Source organism: Pseudophryne corroboree, chromosome 3, assembly GCF_028390025.1.
Source record: "Pseudophryne corroboree isolate aPseCor3 chromosome 3, aPseCor3.hap2, whole genome shotgun sequence".
Taxonomy (NCBI): Eukaryota; Metazoa; Chordata; class Amphibia; order Anura; family Myobatrachidae; genus Pseudophryne; species Pseudophryne corroboree.
Genome location: NC_086446.1, coordinates 696,059,512 through 696,073,169, shown reverse-complemented (window position 1 = coordinate 696,073,169; position 13,658 = coordinate 696,059,512). Strand labels below are relative to the sequence as shown.

At 42.2% G+C, this 13,658-nt stretch overlaps 1 protein-coding gene across 2 annotated transcripts in view; it reads right to left on the bottom strand.

Moving 5' to 3' along the window:
- The window catches only part of BLNK (B cell linker), a 438,756-nt gene extending 429,730 nt beyond the window's left edge, over positions 1 to 9,026 (bottom strand). Inside the window, exons 1-2 of one of the 2 annotated variants that reach the window (XM_063962019.1) lie at positions 8,932 to 9,026; positions 3,380 to 3,442 (exon numbers count right to left, since the gene is read on the bottom strand). In XM_063962019.1, coding sequence (XP_063818089.1) covers positions 3,380 to 3,442; positions 8,932 to 9,006 — 138 coding nt within the window. In that variant the 5' untranslated portion in view covers positions 9,007 to 9,026. The remainder of the gene's footprint in view (positions 1 to 3,379; positions 3,443 to 8,931) is intronic. The other variant, XM_063962021.1, reaches the window with a different exon arrangement.
- Between the last annotated feature and the right edge of the window lie 4,632 nt (positions 9,027 to 13,658).

Here is a 13,658-nt window from a genome sequence, read left to right as displayed (position 1 = left end):
ACATCTACGATCAAGTCTGACTTAGGCCCTGTGTTTTGCATTCCTGACAATGGCCCTTTACTGCTAACTCCATGCGTAAGCCTATAGTAGCCAATGAGCTACTGTTCGGTTGCGTCTAGATTCTCTTCGCGCTAAGGACCTCTCCCATAACCCCCTGGGTCCATGTCACAATCTATTTGGAATAGAAAAGTGTGGCGAGCGAAGCGAGACACCGAGCCCGATGCGTGGCGAGCGAAGCGAGCCCGCGAGGGGTCCAATGCTGCATAGAAAAAAAAAATACCCTAAACGAACGGAGAACGAAGGAAACATTTAGGAGCTGTAAGGGCGGAAGTTGTCTCCTGCCCAATCGTTTTGTCACTTCCAGGTCCTTTGCACGAAGGCAACAGACACAACCGCTACTGTTCCAGAGGTGATTTCAGAGAAGGCCTCCCTGCCAGCCCCCTCTGGGTCATGTGCAGTACGCTCACCAATGCCGAACCTGGAAGCAGAGTGAAAGCAAATGCTATTTCTCTCCTCGCTCTCTGACAGTACAGGCTCCTGTCAGAGGCCATTTCCAGGCAAGAGTTCTTTGCTAAGTTCCAGTGCAAAATATGAATTTTAGCTTTGCAAATTTAGAAGAAAATAAATTAACAGATTGAGATAAATAGGGATCTATTGTATAAGCAGTTTGATTTTGCCATGTAAATGATTGCTACTTTAAAGAACAGCTTTACTATAACTAAGGTCTATTTACTAAACTCTGGATGGAGATAAAGCGGACGGAGATAAAGTACCAACCAATCAACTTATAACATTTTTCAAACCCAGCCTGTGACATAGCAGTTAGACACTGATTGGCTGGTACTTTATCTCCGGCCACGTTATCTGCATCCAAGGCTTAGTAAATAGACCCCTCTTACTTTCTGATTCTCACACGCTATTACATTCCCCCCATAACAAAACCCCCATCCCCCCACCCTAATGGCAGCAACAGTGTTTTTGTGCATTTTGAATATTATATTTCAATGAGTCACATTTGACGGTTCAGGCGTTACACAACAAGATCATTCAAATTATTTTGTTGAGTGGCGTTATCCTTTGAGAATTCAAAGTCAGCAGATTGAGGGGGAGATGTACTAAGCAGTGATAAGAGTGGAGAAGTGAGCCAGTGGAGAAGTTGCCCATGGCAACCAATCCGCTACTCTGCATACTGTCATTTTATAATATGCTAATTATAAATGTTACTTAAATGCTCATTGGCTGCAACTTCTCCATTGGCTCACTTCTCCACTCTTTTTACTGCTTATTACATCTTCCCTTAGCCATGAAACAGGGGTGCCATATTCCTCCTTTAAGATCCCCAACTCTTGTAGGCTTTATTTTGCATCTATTTCATCACATATGTATAGACTTTTGGGACTGATGGAGAGATAATTCAAGTCAGTGTTGTGGAAGGATCTTGTATGCATTTGCACTGCATGTTTTGGAGCAGAGCGCATGCATCTACAGGTTGTGTCAGAGTCATGTGCTACTTAGGGATCTATTTACTAAGTCTTGGATGAAACCTTGGATAAATTCGCTGTGCAAGTGTGCGATCGCATGTGTATGCCGAGCTGCAAAAATCCAGTGTGTGCAGTGTCTGCGCAGCCCAGGACTTACTCCTATAATGCGATTAGAACAGGCTGATCGGAGCTGGAGCTGACGTCGGACTCCCTCCTTGAATACGCTTGGGCACGCCTGCGTTTTTCCGGACACTCCCAATAAATGCTCAGTTGCCACCAACAAATAGCCTCTTCCTGTCAATAACTTCAATTTTTCGCACCAACCTGTCGCTGGCCGGAAATGCCCTTTGTTGTTGTCCGATGCGCGTGCATGCGCAATTAGGACCTGATCGGCCGCTGTGCGAAAACATACAGCAGTGATCACAGCTGAATGACCCCCAATGTTTGTGCAATTACGGCTGTTTTACGCTCAACTCTGAATCTGCTCCTTTATGTCAAGACATATTGAAAAACTGCTGGAGGCTTATGGATTCTTATCACCCCACTAAGACAATCCATATCAGGGTTTTCCTTGTTTTGCTAGTAAATTAAATTCTGCATTAATCCTAATACCCTGTTTAGAAAAATCTTATCTGACATAGTTATGGGAAGAAAAATGAAAGTAAATCATTACTGACATTTTCTGGTTTTAACGAACATGGTTTTAACGTTTTATCGATAGTCTGGTAGTGCTACATGATTGCTGGTCCAGATTTTAAGTGTTGATGTTCGGAACAGCCACTGCACTACAAAACCCAGAACTTCAGTAGATGTCTGAGACACCCGATGCATAATCCGCGATAAGTGCCGGCTTCAGGGGGAAGAGGGGGGGGGGGGGCTAATAGGAAAGACCCTAGCATTACAATTAATACCACCCCTTAGAATCACTGCTGCTTGCCGTGTTGGTGATGAAAATAACTATTTATATTTGACCATAATATTAATCATTTTGCAGTATATCTAGTGTAGGGTTAGGGTGAATGCATGTAATATACTTAAGTCAATCAAATAAAAATCTCCAAATCCCTGTTCCACAATCCAGCCAGATCGGTGGCAACCATTACTAAACCACGCAACAAGAAACAATGACTAGATTCAAACTGAATAGCTTTAATGGCATTCAAAGCACAGCGGCACAAATCTATGTACTAAAGTACAAGAGGGTTTAATGATCATCATTAACTGGGAAGTTCACAATGCTTATTGGTGCTCCCACTGACGTAATAGTGAGATCCAAGTGCGAGAGCTCAGTGGCTAAAGCATTAAACTGCGGACCTAGTAGCTCACTGTAACAAAAATATGATAGTCCAGACCAGCCCACTAGGGACGGACATTGACCATAGATTATTCAAATCATCGTTGGTCTATGAATGATCATCGATGGTCTATGAATTATGTTGAATACTTTTGCCATTGATGGGGGTGAACCAGATGTTTTCCAGCCAACTATGGTACAGAACTACCCGATCATGTTTTTTTTTCCTCTACAAGGTGCTGAAAGACTGAGCCTAGCTCCTTCCCCAATGCATCTGTGAAGTCATGTCCCCAGGCTTTGATTGGCCTGCAGCCCAGTTAATAGTAATGCAGGGATGATCATTGGTTGGTGAAACCATCGAGGGTTCCCTTACAGATACCATCGAGATTAACAACCAATCGATGGTAACAATTGATGTTTACCCACTGATGGCCACCCCCTACAACCCACTGATATTGTAAGCAACACCAGTTCTTATGGAAAATGCCAGAATTGCTAAAGGGCCAGTCTGGGTCTGCAAGCAAATGTTTATTTTGTTTGACATATTTAAATATAAGAAACAGTCATAACAATTTTAGTGTAATAAATTATATTTAACACTTACCAAAAATGTGTAACCATTTATTTCCAGCTTCTCCAGCACTCCAACACACTCCTGCATCCCAAACTGAAGAAGGAAAGAATAAAGATATATATAAAAAAAGAAAACACAGAAATAAAGTACTTTGTATCTATATTTTTACAGAAATTAGTAAAATCATTTGTGGCAGTCCGCAAATATAGGTTATATTAAGCATTGTGGCTCTGATTCATAGTTGGTTACTAATGCTACCACAGATGCGATTTTTGACTCAAGGGATGTGCGAAAATGTGCTGCTATAACAGCTGCTGGGATTTGTACAGAAATGCCCACCGGAACACTCCCAGCTGCCTGCAACTGCGTACATATTTGCAGCATTAACACAGATCCAGAAAACATTTGCCCTCATTCCGCGTTGATTGCACGTAGCAACTTTTTGCTGCTCATGCGATTAACTTGACGCCGCCTATGGGGGAGTGTATTTTAGCATAGCAGGGCTGTGATCGCGTGTGCAGCCCTGCTATGCTAAAAAAGATTCCTGCAAAACAAGACCAGGGTCAGACTTACTTACCCTGTGCAACGGATCCAGTGACGAAGGTCCCGGGATTGACATCCGCCCTCCAAATGCCTGGACACGCCTGCATTCAGATCTCCACGGCCGGAAAACGGTGAGTATCCGCACCGGAATGTCTCCCCGCTGTCAATCTTCTTGTGATCGTGCTAGCGATCACTTTCTTCTCTCTTCTGGTCGGGCAACGACATGCGTGCGCATTGTGGGCACCGCACATGCACAGTTCTGACCCGTTCACACCACAGCAAAGAACCGCTGCGTGCGAACGGGTCAGAATGACCCCCATTGACTCATGAAGCTCATGAGCTGTTTATTTCTAGTCGCTTTAATAGGTTTCAATAATCGAAAACTGGAAATTAAAAACAAAATTAAAATTTTTATTTTGGAAATGCTATTGTGCTTGTTGGGAGAGGACCATGGGGGTCATTCTGACCCGATCGCACGCTGCAGTTTATCGCAGCGGTGCGATCGGGTCAGTATGGCGCATGCCAGATGGTCGAAGGCCGTCGTTGCCTAGCGATTGCCTCTGCCTGATTGACAGGCAGAGGGGGTCGATGGGCTGGAGGGGGCTGGACGGCGGCATTAAGCTGCCGTTTTTGGGGAGTGGTCCAGCCAACACAGGCGTGGTTGGACCACTGGGGGGGCGTGCAGCGGCGGCTGCGACCTGGGCAGCGAAGAGGTTCTCCCGGCCAGCCGCAGGAGCTGCGTTGGCCGGGAGGTACTCCTGAAATGCAAAAGCGCAATGCTTTTGCACTCCTGCGGGGGGCGGCACTGACATGCGGGGTGGACTAGCCCAGTGCTGGGCGTCCCCCCAAATGTCTGAGTGCCTGATCGTAGCTGTGCTAAATTTAGCACGGCTACGATCAACTCGGAATGACCCCCATGTTACCTTCATGCCATGAGCTCTGGAGTTTCTCTCACCGCTGCCAATGCGCAAAGCTGGACAGACATCCTTCTGATTGGCACGCATACTGGCACCTAGTGACAGCCAAATTTTCAATACCATTTGGTCCACACAAGAGGAAAGGGACTAAATTAGATGAGACCTGGTGGCAGGATCACTTATGGCATAAATGGGACGTATCATACACAGATGTCAATAGTAGTCATCATCCTCCCGAACTTAACAGCATGCTGTGTTCATCCAGGCAGATCTTCATAGAATAATGTACGGGTACCATGGTCACTTTATAGTAACTCACAAAGCATATGGTCAGCATAAGATGTTGAGGTTTCAAAAATAAAAGGCATGGAGGTAAATTGTACTTGCAGGGTCTGCAAATGCTCCATTCACCCTGTTAGGCAGTGGGGCAAAACATTGCATTTTGGGTCCCACAGCAAAATTTATGTATGGACCTGACCTAATAAGCACTTTGTTCTACTCTTTTAATTTCTAAATAAAGAGTGCCCATGCAAAAAGAGTCTTCTTCTCTGTCCCTTATTAGCCAAGCAATAATCTGACTCTTGGGAGCACCACCAACAGAGCTACTACTCCATAAGATTTAAACTAGAAATTGGTCACAATGTTGGTAACACACATGACATTACATATCATCTAAACATCTTGAGTATATATATGTGCAGAATCAACACCATTTTCCATAGTTTTAACTCTGGTTAGGTGTGTTCCAAATTCAAGTACCGATATGGCAGTGATGGCATCGTCCCCGTGGCCTTCTGCTCCTCGCACAAACCTAGTAGTTATAGCTCAAGAGCCAGAACAATTTCAATTGGCTGTTGAATAGGCCAACTGTACCTCACCATGGGAGAGATGTATCAAACCTTCAAGAGATATAAAGGGAAGTTGCCTGTAGCAACCACTCAGCAACTAACTGTCATTTATCTACCACAGTTTTTAAGCTATGGGCCACTTTATCGCTCTCCAAGGTTTGATAAATTGATGTCTTCCACCATGTGTTGTCAACTTTACAACATCCCTGTGTTTTTGTTTTTGTTTTGTTTATTGTTTGTAGATAATGACTGCACTGTGCTATAGTTCTATTATACACTGGGTTTAATTCATTCTATGTTTTCTCACTCAGTGGGGGGAATTCAAATGTTATTGCCCCCCATCGGGAAAAGTGCTGCTTGGGCACCCAAACGGAACACTTTTCACACATTTCAACTCGTCACCCATTGCAGGTGCGAGCTAAAATGTAGACGCCAAAAGCCGATCGCGCCCAAACGGAGCTACATTAGAATAGCTCTGTTCGACGCCATCTAGTGGCTGCTGACGGCATAAACATTTTAAACTCGTCCAAAAATTCTTTCTATATCAACTTCATAGAAAGGGAAACATTTCAATGAAACCTAACTTTTGTTATCCTAATATTTAGTGCTGAGAAGTGTAATGCCCAATGTTACAGTAGCTTGATTGCATCACGAATCATCACAGCAGAAGCGTACAGCCACTTTCACCAATGCAGTGTGTTACATTTACATTACAGCACAGTATAAGGTATATCGTTTATTGTGATTACAAACAGGTCAATGGGTTTATTGAAGAACAGTATATAATGGCATGAGATAGTAGAATTTGGCCTGGGCTCAGAAATAGATTTATTTAATTTAATGGCAAGATGCAAAAGTTTTTCCTTGTCATTCGGTAAAACCGTACCTCTTATTTACAGGGAACGGAAATGCATTTTAGTATGTACTGAGGATATAGGTGTTCAAATATAACTTCCACCCTTCCAATGTGGTGGTGACATCACGTTTGCCTCCTTTGCAGTACTGCATGCTGTGTATTTTATTCAAAGAGTGGTCTGTGTTACATTCAGGTTTTACAATGTTCTCTGATGTTGTTCTACATTCCCCATGATTCTGATGCAGCCTCTGTACAAAGTTATGTTTTCAAACACAGCGGAAAGATCAATATTCCCATACTGTAGATTTAATTGGTCTAAATCGTGGCATTTAGTAAAACTAGACAGTTCCTGGCATGAGATAGACCACCTTCCATGTAGCACTGGAAGTGGTATGTGTTGTACATATAATTGTTGCAGCTGTATTTTATATTTATGGATTCACTCTACAATGTTATGTAAGGGTATATAAAAGTTATAATTACATTGCTTTCATTTATTTCTATTTATTTGACTTTATACTTCAGTTTTGTTACTGTATATATATATATATATATACACACACAGTATACACACACACATATATATATATATATATATATACATATACACACACATACACACACATACAGTGGACAGAACTCTCGGAGACAATGGAGTCAGTTGCCACCGGGCTACAGCCCATTGTCTCCCATTCCATGCCCTTCAGGTGTAATAGAAGAGCCAGTGACTGATGTTGGTCAGCGTTCTTCTTCTGTGACGGAACTTGCTGCTCTCCTGTGCTCTGGTCATGGACGCACATAACATCCGTCTGCCACCCTGAGGCTGACTGCGGACCAAGGAGCCAAACGGGAGACATAGCGGGAGATGGTGGCTGTGTATGTACTCAGGACTTGGGAGAGCAGCATGAGTGGCAGTGGGCAGTCAAGAACCGTGTGCTCCAAAAAAAATTAACATGGTACTAAGTGCAAGCGCTATTGGGATGATGGGGGGGAGGTTGCTTTGGGGGAATTCCAAATTCCCGTCCGCAGTGTGCAGTACATTGATTTCTGTAACATACATTAGACACACCTCCAGTGCCACACATATATATATATGTCCCCTTGATGAAGTCAGATAGACGAAACGCGTTGGGATCTCCTGTATGACCTTCCACCCTAAGTTAAGCTGCTTTTTACTAACTACAAAAATTTAAAAAAAAAACATTTTTATCTCTTTCCATTTTATGTCTTAAAATATTCTATACAATTGCTTTTTACTATATAATCCGTTTTAATACATTTTTTATATCTGTAGAGGAATCGGTTTTATATGTATCTTTTAGAAAAGCAAGTGTAAAATATATATATATATTTTTTATTGATAAAATAAATTGTTATTTCTCTTTTACATAAAAAGGAGTTTTTTTCCTTAATCCAGTCCTCTATTTATGATACTAGTCCGCTAAGTATTGTGGTATATAAAAACACCAGCTGGTCGCCATCACCCCTATCTACCCATACATATATATATATATATATATATATATACATACACACACACACAGTGCTAGCAGGACTTGTTTTGCGGGGTAACAATATAAAGGTACACCTCTGTGTGTGAGTGTGTATGTATATATATATATATATATATATAAAGAAGGTGAAAACAGCGCCTACTAGTGCAGTATATTAGGATCCTTCAAATGAAAACGTCCACCAGTTCAATAACACCCTTAGAAAAACGCAAGTACCATCATGAGTGGAGTTAACCACTTAATTAAATCGCACGCTCTCAAAATGTGAATTCCCTAACTGGATAGATTTCTCTCTTCAGCTCCAGAACCTCATGGTACTTCTAATGCTCAATGATCACCAATGAAAAGAAAGAAGGTAGCCGAAATAGTGTAATAAAGTTTTAACACCAGTTTAATTGTTAAAAAACAAAGCAAATACCCGTACATCAAAATAATGTAAAAATAGCTTATCTGATGTGTAGTAGATACAGTTCGGTCTCTGGAAATTGGACATTACCACTGTCTCTGGACTAAGACTCTCTTTATTTTCACTCATTTGGTGTAGCGCTAAGTACCACCTTTTCACCGATATATATATATATATATATATATATATATACTGTACATATACACACATGCATGGTGCTGGCGGAGGGGCACCAACATTTATCTTGCCTTCTGGCAGCTGGGGCAAAGTTACACCACTGTATGTGTATATATGTTAAATATATATATTGCAGACAGGTCAAGTAACATAAAGCTGCACGGCTTGGCCATGGATTACAGATGAGTTTTTATTTTAATGCTATTGATAGTGACATAAGACTTGCTACAGCCAGCATCTCTGCTTCACTTAGTACATAACAGTCACTCCCATATTTCTGACATCACATATTATTTAGTTCCCATAGTCATAATTACATACCTGCTTTAATAGATCAGCAACTTGTGAGGTTGTCCAATTTTCAAACTCTTCCCTGAGCGGGAGTTTGGAAGCCATGGTGTTATATGGCGATTTAAAGGTTTCCTTGTTATATACAGTATGTTCTCAGCTGCTCTTAAGAGATTTACAAATTGTTGAAGAGGAAGTGTCCTGTACAGTAATCTGACTGTGGGGATTCTGACTTAACTCCTTCATTGACAAAGCTCTTCATCTATGCAAGTTACAAGTATACAAATTAGAAGGATACAGTTTTAAAACGTAAAACGTAGAGAAAATCATAATAACACAGCACTCTGACTACACACTGAAAGTAGCACAAATGAGACCTCACCCCACCAAAAAAAAAAACCTATGTTACAGAAATAATATAAAAAGGTGATGTATTAATATATAGTACTTAATATATGCATACTGTAAGATGAAGATGGCGTTAGCCAGCTATAGCCTATGTGCTACAGATCACAAATCTAACCGACAGAGTAAGTATTCCCCCGGAAACGGGCCGCGCCTGTTCAGGAGTCCCGCTACCATGCTGAACATATCACAGGGACGGGCTCCATTTGGGCTCCGCTAATATCGCACCCAGACCGCATTAAGTATGTAAGTATTGATAAATGGGCCTCTTTATATTGATGTTTATTTATTACAATACAATTATATAAAGCAGAACAAATCCGATTCTGCTTTTTATCTAGTGCAGCCTGATTGGTTGCTGTGGACCACACCTTTTTTATTTTCATTAATGTCTGCTAGAGTGTTTATTCATCTGTTGTCACTCTTATATTGTGGTTATGCTTTGTTCTATACTGTGACAAGGATATTTACATACTGGGATTGTGGTTAACAATAAGTTTTGCTTTTACGGTAAATCATTTGCCTACACAGCCTAAAATAGCTTGAAAACAATGTTATGAAGATGTTGTAGAAGGGAGATACAGCAAAGCTTAGATACAAGTTTATACTTTTTCTTCATTTGTATACGTTTCACCTGATGCAATGCTAGAGCATACTTATGAAAGGCTAACATTGTTTCAATAGAAGAGGACAGTGTACGCATCACTGATACTGCAGGAGAGATAAGTACACCTTTACTAGGGGGTGTATATAGGAAACAGTCACAAATAGGGCAGGAGTTACAGGTACAGTAACAAATTATAAATCTGTCTACATTGAACATTTAGCATAATTATTAAACAATATGTGTGTGTGATATCCCCCCCACCCCCCCCAAACAGCTATTTTTGGGTGAGGTGGGGTGGGGTGGGGATACCTACAAATATTAAGACTCCCCTAAATGTACCATAGAGATGCTACAGCAGATGCCGACGATATAGAACCCTATTCAGTTTCAGTTGCAGATTCTGGTTCTATAGCATGCTGGGGGCTGGCCAGCACAGGGCAAAGCTCCCAGCATGCTAATTGGCTGCCAGTGATACGATCGCAAAACAATTAAGATTGCATCGCTGAGTCCAGAATAAGTGATGACCCCGCCATTTGCAGCTAGACTGCATATGAGGGCGATCCGCCACCATTTTCTTCATCGGATCGGCTGCGTGTGACGTCATGCAGCTGCCCCGAAAACGGCCCATCCACACCTGTGTTGGCTGTACCACTTCCCCACAACACCAAAAAGCTGGTCCTGCGACGGCAGCTGCTGTCAGTCATAGTGTGATCGCATCTTTCAGGACGCAGCGCATGCGCAGTTTGCAGAAAATAGCTCGTGGCAAACAGCGATATGACCTGAATGAGGGCAAAAGTATCTGTCATGGTGCCTCCATTTATGACAGAAGAAGCAGCCCCTATAAGTTTTTTTATGGGGGCTACTAGGCTGTTGGATTAACCAAGCTCTGGAATGCGAATGCAAAGCCCTAAGCTGGGAAAAGTGGACATTACCCCTGCCAGCTATAGGACTTGCAGATTCTCACCATCCCCGGGTGTCTGTAACAGGAGAAACTCAAATGAAAAATGCATTTCTTGAAATAAAAAATAATTTATAATTCAACATAATATATGTGTGTGTATATTATATAAATATATACACACACACATATATATATATATATATATATATACACACACACACATATGTATATACATACATACACACTCACACACACACATATATATATATATATATACACTGCTCAAAAAAATAAAGGGAACACTAAAATAACACATCCTAGATCTGAATGAATGAAGTATTGTTATTAAATACTTTGTTCTTTACATAGTTCAATATGCTGACAACAAAATCACACAAAAATTATCAATGGAAATCAAATTTATTAACTCATGGAGGTCTGGATTTGGAGTCACCCTCAATATTAAAGTGGAAAAACACACTACAGGCTGATCCAACTTTGATGTAATGTCCTTAAAACAAGTCAAAATGAGGCTCAGTAGTGTGTGTGGCCTCCACGTGCCTGCATGACCTCCCTACAAACCACACAAGTGGCTCAGGAAGTGCAGCTCATCCAGGATGGCACATCAATGCGAGCTGTGGCAAGTAGGTTTGCTGTGTCTGTCAGCATAGTGTCCAGAGCATGGAGGCGCTACCAGGAGACAGGCCAGTACATCAGGAGATGTGGAGGAGGCCGTAGGAGGGCAACAACCCAGCAGCAGGACCGCTACCTCCGCCTTTGTGCAAGGAGGAACAGAAGGAACACTGCCAGACCCCTGCAAAATGACCTCCAGCAAGCCACAAATTTGCATGTGTCTACTCAAACGATCAGAAACAGACTCCATGAGGGTGGTATGAGGGCCCGACGTCCACAGGTGGGGGTTGTGCTTACAGCCCAACACCGTGCAGGAAGTTTGGCATTTGCCAGAGCACACCAAGATTGGCAAATTCGCCACTGGTGCCCTGTGCTCTTCACAGATGAAACAGGTTCTCACTGAGCACATGTGACAGACGTGACAGAGTCTGGAGACGCCAAGGAGAACGTTCTGCTGCCTGCAACATCCTCCAGCATGACCGGTTTGGCAGTGGGTCAGTAATGGTGTGGGGTGGCATTTCTTTGCGGGGCCGCACAGCCCTCCATGTGCTCGCTAGAGGTAGCCTGACTGCCTTTAGGTACCGAGATGAGATCCTCAGACCCCTTTTGAGACCATATGCTGGCGCGGTTGGCCCTGGGTTCCTCCTAATGCAAGACAATGCTAGACCTCATGTGGCTGGAGTGTGTCAGCAGTTCCTGCAAGATGAAGGCATTGATGCTATGGACTGGCCCTCCCGTTCCCCAGACCTGAATCCAATTGAGCACATCTGGGACATCATGTCTCGCTCCATCCACCAAAGCCACATTGCACCACAGACTGTCCAGGAGTTGGTGGATGCTTTAGTACAGGTCTGGAAGGAGATCCCTCAGGAGACCATCCGCCACCTCATCAGGAGCATGCCCAGGCGTTGTAGGGAGGTCATACAGGCACGTGGAGGCCACACACACTACTGAGCCTCATTTTGACTTGTTTTAAGGACATTACATCAAAGTTGGATCAGCCTGTAGTGTGTTTTTCCACTTTAATATTGAGGGTGACTCCAAATCCAGACCTCCGTGGGTTAATAAATTTGATTTCCATTGATAATTTTTGTGTGATTTTGTTGTGAGCACATTGAACTATGTAAAGAACAAAGTATTTAATAAGAATATTTCATTCATTCAGATCTAGGATTGTGTTATTTTAGTGTTCCCTTTATTTTTTTGAGCAGTGTATATATATATATATATATATATATATATATATAGCTTTGGCACTCCACGGGTTTTCTCAGCGATACTGCCCTCCTCACAAAAGCCAGCGTGGTTGTATGTTACATAGTACTCCAGCTGCGGTGCTCAGAACTAATATAATAAAGAAATCACACCTCACGACTTTGTGGGCAACGTTTCAGCGCCTCTCATCTCTTTTATCAAGCCATATGAAAAACTTGCAAACTTACCAAATATATGTCACCACCACCACAGCCAGCAAGATGCAACGAATCTCCGTTTCCAGATACTCCACAGACCATCCCCGGAAATGACAGCTGTCTCCATAGCTACCAAAATAACAAAACACTGCAGTAAAACATACAGTACATAATACAATAAAAACAAGAGCACAAGAGAACACATTAGCAATAATATACAGTTTTACAATCAAATATTTATGAGAATTGTATGTTAGTTAGTACAGATGTCATTCTATATAACATCAGCAGACCACGGCTGTATTTATCGGTACAATCCCAATTAATAGAGGTGTAATATATATTTTAAATGATTAACATAAGGATTGTATAGCCCTAAGTACTGACATCACGATGGACACTGAAAACAGAGCAAACTTCATAACACTCAAGTGAATGCCTGCAGACCTAAAGACTCATTCAAGCCGCGAGGGGCTAAGGAGTTGAGTCTCATAATCCATTCAGATTCTCTTTGTAATAATTTGGTAGACCTGTCACCTCCACTGAGTAATGGAGGCACATGGTTGATAATGTGATAACGCAATGGTGACAGGTTATGCTTTGCGTCAAAGAAATGGCATGCCACCGGCTGCACACTAGTCCCAGTATTTAACGCTGCATGCTGCATGTGCGATGTTGGGCCATGTGTTCACGAAAGGTGACCTCTGTCTTCCCAAAATAGATTTTAGAGCAGAGACAGGTGCTAACATAAACTACAAAATGACTTGTGCAGGTAAGGCGATGCCTAATAGAATTTTTTTGT